Source organism: Staurois parvus, unplaced genomic scaffold (assembly GCF_062004578.1).
Source record: "Staurois parvus isolate SC_StPar_1 unplaced genomic scaffold, SC_StPar_1.0 ptg000696l, whole genome shotgun sequence".
Classification (NCBI taxonomy): Eukaryota; Metazoa; Chordata; class Amphibia; order Anura; family Ranidae; genus Staurois; species Staurois parvus.
The window spans coordinates 2,451,047-2,459,530 of NW_028318492.1; the positions used below are offsets into that span (position 1 = coordinate 2,451,047).

The 8,484-nt window shown below is 38.0% G+C and overlaps 1 protein-coding gene across 3 annotated transcripts in view; it reads left to right on the forward strand.

Annotated features, from left to right (window-relative positions):
* GEMIN8 (gem nuclear organelle associated protein 8) overlaps positions 1-4,334 on the forward strand; it is a 55,283-nt gene extending 50,949 nt beyond the window's left edge. For all 3 annotated transcript variants that reach the window (XM_089652981.1, XM_089652980.1, XM_089652979.1), the window contains exon 4: positions 1,605-4,334. In XM_089652981.1, coding sequence (XP_089509107.1) covers positions 1,605-1,861 — 257 coding nt within the window. In that variant the 3' untranslated portion in view covers positions 1,862-4,334. The remainder of the gene's footprint in view (positions 1-1,604) is intronic.
* The last annotated feature ends 4,150 nt before the right edge of the window (positions 4,335-8,484 follow it).

An 8,484-nucleotide genomic window follows, 5' to 3' on the forward strand; every position in this document is an offset into this window, starting at 1 on the left:
ATCTTTTAAAAGAAAATGTCACAGGTGAACTTATGATTTTCAAAAGGCTTTTATTTAAATAGACTTTTATTTAAATAATGTTGTACACTTTTTTTATATATGTGTTGAAATATCTAAAGGCAGTTGAAGGGGCTATAAAAGTTGCTGAGAGGCACTGCTTTTGGGCTTCACAGGTTCAGCTCTTTACTATTACTGACATCTTTGCCCTTTGTTAGTGTATTTCACGGATGAGAACACATTTATTTTGGAACTAGCGACAGTGGTGCTGTTCCCAACTTCCTGCTCCGGCATGGGCAAAGCACACGTTTGCTTTAAACATGAGTTTTGCAACCAGTGCTGTCATGTAACAAATGTTTTTGCACACTTGACTTTTTTTTTTTTTTTAAATACTGCTTTCTGTAAAATACAGATATATACACACATACCATATCTGCAGTACTTATGAAGCACAGAAAAAATTTGGTTGTCAGGCTTTGGCTCATAGCTTGGCAGAGCAGCTTCATTTTTTCCACTTGACGCTCTCTTTTTTTTTTTTTTTTTTTTTTTTTTTCCAACCTGGCACTCGCAATGCAAAAGATTTTGCACATTCCCATATCCCACCTCCCACTTCCCCCTCATCACCCTTTTGTATGCTTAAGCCGTGCATCTGCTGCCATTAACCAGGGAAATTGTGACTCAAGACAGGACTCGTAAAAAGCAGGGGCTTTACACCCATAAATTTTGAATTCTGAGTGGACAGCTTTTCTACATTAGAGTACAGTGCATGTGGTGGCTCTGGGACTAGATCAGCCATCCGTCTTACAAGCTGATTTAAAAAAAAAAAATCTTGTCCACAACTTATTTTATCATACCGCTTTTTAGTGACTACAGTTATTACTAAAGAAATTAATTAAAATATGCCTGTTGTGGTTTTTGAAGGCCTCACTGCTGCTGGTTAATCAGGTTTAAAATGATGGTACAGCACTTTATGACCTCCTAGTGGACCTTCTAATCTAATCTCCATACCAGTGGGACGACGCTAAGGAACATAATGAAAAATCTACAAAACTACATCTATCACACACAGATAATTTTCCAGAATAAATCAAAAACCTAGGCTAAATAAATATGATTGCTTTACCCCAAATAGACTGTTTACTTTACAAAGGAAGTTGCACTTTGCAAGGAAAGCTCTGCTGACTTCCGTCTTCCAATCATGTACAAACAAAAATTGTCTTTTATGTTTGGGTATTCTTTGCAAATTGAAATTTCACTGCATTCATTAAGCTGTGGGGAAAATCTCTTTTTGTAAAGTGCAACTTCCTTGCAAAATGATGTAAAGTATAAACTAATTATGTACTGTATGTGTCATAAGTGGTCTACATACATTTTAAAATGGGTATCAGCCTTGGCACATTGTTTGTTTTCTTCATCTGCTCTACATCAGATAGTTTTGGATCTTCATTAAAATAATTGTGTTCTCTAAAATCCCCAAGCAATCGGTCAGTGACAGTTGTAAAATCGATTTTGGATGTTCTTCGGTCATCTGAATTCTTGTAATGTTCATTATCTGCACATTTAACTGCTTTTGTTTTTTTTTTAATAAATGTGTCATGTCATTTCAGAGCGGCAACAGCAACTGGAGGAGGAAATGCAAGAACAGTATGTAGATGCAGGTCATGACTTTCATGTCCCCACAAAACGATCCACGCAACCTCCTTCCGAGAGGCCCGGGGAAAGGCGTAGAATAGAGATGAAGAAACTTTATGGAGAGGATGCAGCTAAAATCCAAGGAATGGAAACTGCCATACAGCTTAATTTTGACAGACACTGCGATAAGAAACAGCCCAAGTACTGGCCAATCATTCCATTAAAATTATAATCCAATAGTCCAAATCTGAACACTTTTATTTGATGTTGTCAGACACTGCAGCTGTATCAACATGTGAATTTAACTAAGTGACTTTTATGTTTTGCATTGGTTACCTCTTCATTACTATAGCAATAGCAGAATGCACTTATGGACTGTATAGTTTCAACAGATATACAAGGCATAATGTTGTTTTGTTCTGTTTTTTTTTTTGTTTATATTAATCTTGTCTGTTCAGAAATTTATATTTGAATCTAGGTTATGTTATAGATTTTTTCCTATGGTGTAATAACAAATAGACCCTAATAAAGTATCTCTAGAAGAGCTAAAGGGGATTTCCACTTTAGAATAAAGTTAAAAAACCGTTAAACCTAGTTGTGGCGATGTGGTGGAGATTTTTCAAGAGATGGCTCCCTGTTGTTGAAGTATGGCAAAACACTGGGTAAGAGGTTAGGGGGTCACAAATTAATGGTCGGGGGTCTGAAACAAAAATGGTTTTTTTTTTTATTATTTTTGGAATGTTTCAAACCCTTGACAAATCAGAGGCTACAAAATGAGAGGATGCTCTGCTAACCAAATGAAGTATTCAAAGATATATGAATTTCCTATGGCTGTGAGAAAATCTCAAACTCTGATAGCAACTAGTCAGATGTTCTATTTCTTTCCTAGTTTACACAAAAAAAAAAAAAAACAGATGCACCTTCTGTTTTTTTGTTAAGATTTGTTAGCCAGCAAATGTATCACATTTATTAATTGGAGAACAAAATGCAGTGCCTCCTTTTTTGTATCTACATCTGTCTTTTTGCTGCCATGAAGTTATAGAAATGTTTGGGTTTTTTTTATCGCGTTGTGTCTGATTTTCTAGAAAGGGGAGCACAATTCACAGGAGAGTAACTAAGCCTTGACTTATTTTTTTTAAATCTTACCAGCTAGACGTAAACTGCTCCAAGTGCTTGCTCAACACCCCTGATTTTTTGTTTGCGCCCCTGAAACCCTAGATTAAAGTACCCACTAACCAATAGTAAGGTACAAGGATTAGAAAGGGCATGGTCAATGCCAGCTTCTGGGAAGATGGTTAGTACTTACACTATGGATTTCATTGATGTAGCGGATCAGGTGCAGTGATTGGCCACATTTTGGGAGCATGCTGTTCATAGTAGTCAAGAAAATATTTCCACATTGGCTTGCTTTATATATTTTAAAGCTTAGGTTTGTAACATGTTACAAATAGACCAGCCCCAGCTTTCTGTTAATTCCCTACTGTGACAGCTAGTGGGGAATCTTCTGCCCCCAATAGCTGTCACAATTTTTAAAAAATGTGACTGTGGAGCTCCGCCCATCTGGCAGCGTCACTCATTCACAGTATTCTGTGAATGGGAAAACTACAAATCCCAACATCTCTTGCAGCTGTCGGCTTGTAGTTATCAATGAACTACCACAGCGCTGTTGAGCACTGTGGTAGTTCATCGATTCTTCCTGTCATGCATCTGCTTTGCCCATACAAGGTACAAGCAGACAGATACACTGACAGGTCTGCAGCAGTCCTGCATGCACCAGCGATCTGCTGGTTGCTGGTGCGATGCTTTCCAGCCTCTCAAAACAAAAAATAGTACATGCACATTTTTATACCTGCAAAAAAATTTGCATTTTTATTATTTTTTGGTAAAAGGTGAACTTATCCTTTAAAGACTAAGTTTGATCTCTCCATTATAGATGAACACTGGTTGGTTACAACATCTGCAGACAATTGATAATTGTCCCTTATGTCATTTGACAGACATATTTCCACCCCTGCGCATAGGATCTCCCAAAATTTCAGGTCAGTGAGACAGTTTAGTTATTTTGCTGAATCCTTAATTCTGTATATAGTATAGTCATAGTATGGCCCTCTATCATTATAAGAACCTATCTAATATATATATATATATATATATATATATATATATATCCAAACTGATAGTCTGACTTTAGGCGTGATGATTCTGTGAAACTGGTTTGGGCATATTGGGCTTACTACAGCTTCCCATTTAACCATATAGTAATTCTTCTAATATGTAAGGATACACAGAGTAAAGGTGAGAGCTGTCTTTAAACCTAGGCCCATTAATCTAAGCTAGTCTACATCATTGCACACACTAATCATCAAAATATCATATTCAGATGGTAGAAAAAGAACAGTATTTAAAAATGAACATGTTAGGTTCATCACATGTAAATTCATCTTGGCATATTCATATTGATAGATTTTTTTTTCTGTGTGTGATTTTGTAGAATTCACTGCAAAACGATATGTTTATCCTGTTTGCATCTTCTCCTGTGAGATAATATGTCATTTGGAATCTGAACATCCTAATATGATGGGAGCTTTGTCTGTGAAATACATGTTATATGGATTAACAGTGATGCTTTTTATGTATCGCACTGTGCCTTTGGCCATATATGTATATACATGGGATTCACTTGGGCAATAAAAAAGTTAACACATTTTCACCTATGCACTGCACTAACTGCTGATGAGAAAAGGTATTTAGGAGTTTATATTTACTAAAATAATTGCATTTCCTTGTTCTGTGGGAGACCAGATATAATGAATGCAGAGTGATGGGTTTAGTAACACTAACCATTCCATACCAGGCACTTTTACCCCCTTCCTGACCAGGCCATTTTTCAGGTCTCAGTGCTCTCACACTTTGACAATTGTGCGGTCATGAAACATTGTACCCAAAGTAAAATTTTATCATTTTCTTCACACAACTAGAGCTTTCTTTTGGTGGTATTTAATCACCACATAAAAATTAACATAAAAAGACAGAAAATTTTGAAAAAAAAACCCAAGTTTTTCTTTTGTTTCTGTTATAAAAGTTTGCAAATAAATAATTGTTCTTCATAAATTTAGGCCGATATGTCTTTGGTGAAAATATCCTAAATTAGGATGCATTTTTTAGTCTGTAGGAAAGTTATAGTTAAACTATGGTATAGATGTGAAAATTGATCAGTCCTGAAGTACTGACGCCCAATCTAATTTCTTGAGGTCCAAGAATGTCAGAACAGTACAGATATCCCCCAAATTACCCCTTTTTGCAAAGTAGACAGTCTGTTGTACTTCATAGAAGGCATGGTGAGTTTTTTGAAGTTGTATTTTTTTTGTCAGAATTTTTTGGAAAATGAAAATATTTAAAAAAACAATTTTTCACTTTTATATACTGTCACAAGTGCAGTACAGCGTCATCATATAACTGGCATGGCGGTGATCAGGGACACTGACTGGTGACAGTATGAAAAAAATTAAATTTTTTTTAAATTTTATATATTTTTAATTTTTTATTACTTTTTTTAAGTTTTTTTTTTTCATATTTCACTATGACCAAAGTAGTACAATGTTACCATAGTAGTATTGTACTACTTTGGGGACGTGATCAGTATTTTTTTTTTTTTTTTACACAATTTGCTTATAGCAAAGAATTACTTTGCTATAAGCAAGCATTTACCTGAATGACATCGATTCATTCAGGGTTTTTTTTTTTGTTTGTTTTTTTGTGCTTAGCTGTGATCTGGCCACGGCTAATCACATGACACAGCTGGGCTGTGATTGGCCCAGCTTGTGCATGTGATTGCTGTGACCATTCACAGCTAGGCACACTAGTATACAATGGATGGCATAAATGAAGCCATCCATTGTATACAACTGTCATGTGACCTGCTGTGATTGGTCACAGCAGGTCACATGGTACCAGCAACGGGGCCGGTACTCAGATCTGTCATCGGCCGTGTCTGAGGTACACAGCCGGTGACAGATCGCGCAGCTGCGCTGATCTGCAGGCGCGCAAACTGCGTATGCCTGGGAGCACGCCCTACGGCGTCCACCCGGAATGCTGAGGAATTTTGCCAGCCACCATCTGGCCATAGGCTGGGCGGGTAAAGGTTAAAAGTGCATCTCCTGCAATCTAATATAGGACAGCATAGTGGCTAAATGGTTAGCCCTTCTGTCTGGCAGTTCTAGGGTTGTTGGTTTGAAGCCCAAACATGGCACCACTTGCCTGGAGTTGGCATGTTCTCCCTGTGCCTGCTTGGGTTTCCTTTGGCTACACTGGTTTTCTCCCAAACTCCAAAGATGCTGGTAGGTTAATTGGATCCTGTCTAAATGTAAGTTTAGGGACCTTAGATTATACACTCCTTGAGGGTTGGGGACTGATGTGAATGTACAATATATATGTAAAGCGCTGCATAAATTGACGGCTCTATGTAAGTACCTGTACTAAATAAATAATGGAAAACAATTACTGGGTAAACTGCCAATGCAATTAAAGAAACATTGGGGTTTTGTCAGGAAATCCTAAATGTAACTTTTACTTTGTTTTATATAAGTTACCCAAGGTTGATTTGCAGACAGATTGAGCAGGGCTTTTATAATGTCTCTTGGCAGGACAATTGGTCCTTTCCATTTTTTTTTTTTCTTCTTGGCAAATGTCTTTCCTCAGCCTTTATTTCTCTGCTGTGACTGGAAGCCTGCAGGTGGTGGAGCAAGAACTTGGATTATTTGTGAATGAACAGAGGTGGAGTTTTAGAGTTGATATGTAATGGCCTGCTAAGTATGGTTGCTTGCAACAAGAGGATTTACACAGATGTGCGACTTGGAGTGATCAGACAGTACTGGGAAGGAAAGCTTGAAGGTTGTGGCCAGATAGGTGCTGTATCACATGTGTGAGTTGCTAAATGTAAAGCCTTGAATTGTGTGTTTCTGCTGCTGAACTTGTAACAGATGTAAACAGCAACATTGTAACAATGAGTATATATCAGCTGTTTCTGCTCTGATCCCCCTTGATACAAACATTGGGTCACAGGGGACCACAGCAACTACTGCTAGCTTTTAGGAGTCCTTATCGCAGACATTTCCCAACCTGCTCCCTGTACAATGCATACCAATCCTTCTGAAACAGAAAATAAGGGTTAATCATGCGTGTGCACAAAGTTACAAATTAGAGCCAACCTCCAGCTTTACCTTCACAGTGTAAAATAGAAGCTGCACCAAGTCAAGAATAAAATTGCTCTTTCTTCCCAGCTTTTTTGTCCCTGGCCAGCTCATTTCATTCATTGAATTTCAGTTCTTTCAATCATGGGGGCTCAGCATTGCGTGTTAACTAAGGGGGCTGTTTGCAGTCCTTCAGACTGGTACCCAACCATGAGGGCTGAGGGTACTTGCGAGAAGTACTGAGTATCGTGCTGTGATGATTTCGAGAAGCTATGTACAGCACCCTGCTGGCCCCTCCCCCATGCCCTGATCTGCCGTCATTGTCTATGGAAGCACAGAGCTTCATCACTGAATCTAAAATAAAGTATAATGAAAGGTTTTATTAAGTGTTCTTGCATGGCAAGACCACTTCCTGTTATCTCACATATATATTCTTATTATTATAGCCAAATTTACCACCCTACCTCCTCCCACAGTTTTTACACTACATAGACAGTAATATACCGAAACGTGCGGATTGTTCCCGATTGGTGTGCTTTTACTTTGTGGTACGTTTTGCCGAATGGTTCACGAAATATCAGCGTTTTTGTGGTGAAATTGGTCCCATAGGAATGAATGATGGAATGTTCACAACTAGAGTGGGAGCTAAAAAAAATCAGGACATGATTTCTAAACTGCCATCACTCCCTCATTTTCAAGCCCACCTACACAAATCTTATATCAGAATGTTCAGCTATCCCTGCTGCCACTAAAAATGTTCACGGCTAAGTCATGGTCCTGGTAGTTTTCACAATATGACCATTTGTTTGCAACTCACTCTGCCCATTGACATTCATTGAAACTCCACTCTAGCCACCTCAAATTTGAAGGGCAATTTCTAAACTGCAACTGTGCCTTCATTTTTAATATTTCAGAGACATACTATGCATCAAAATGTAGGTCTGGGTCTTGTGATTCTCACAATATAAAGCTCTTTGGTGTAAAATTTATAATTTTAGAACTACAACCATTTGAAGATGGCAACTGCCAGTGAAGTGATCAAGTTGGAGCAGTTTGTTTTTAACCGCTCTTCTCTGCCCTTGCTGTAGAGTGAATTGCCAAAGGAACCCAGGTGTGTGAACAGGCAGCAGAGTGACAAGCCACTCCACCCAGTTACTCCGCCCACTCCAGTTGTAGACTACTGGTGGAGGCAAGAACACTTCACACAATTTCCCCAGAAATTGTAGCTTTTCTAGTTTAAATTTGTCATTAGCATAGTGGTGAGGGAGGAACCAGGGAAAGCAAAACAAGCAAATAGATTTCAGCTTTAATATCACGTTGGGTTTCAGAATTGGTAGATGTCATACTTCTGTTATTCTGGGTGGAATATCTATACTTTTAATGCCTGCATGACCACCCTTTGCTATGGAGAAAGAGACCACATATTAACTTGGCCAACAATTGTGTTTGTCACAACACAATCAATACTAAAAATGAATGTGGTACTACAGGGTCTAATTCTGTAACTACCATTAAATTGGCCCATCAATCAGTCACAGCCCTAGAGGTGTTACGCGACTTGAACAAAATACTTTCTATATCTCATAGTTGAAGGAAATCTATATATGTTTTTTTTGCTTTTATAAAAAGAATGGATGAAATCTGTGTGTTGCTTTGTTTGAATGTC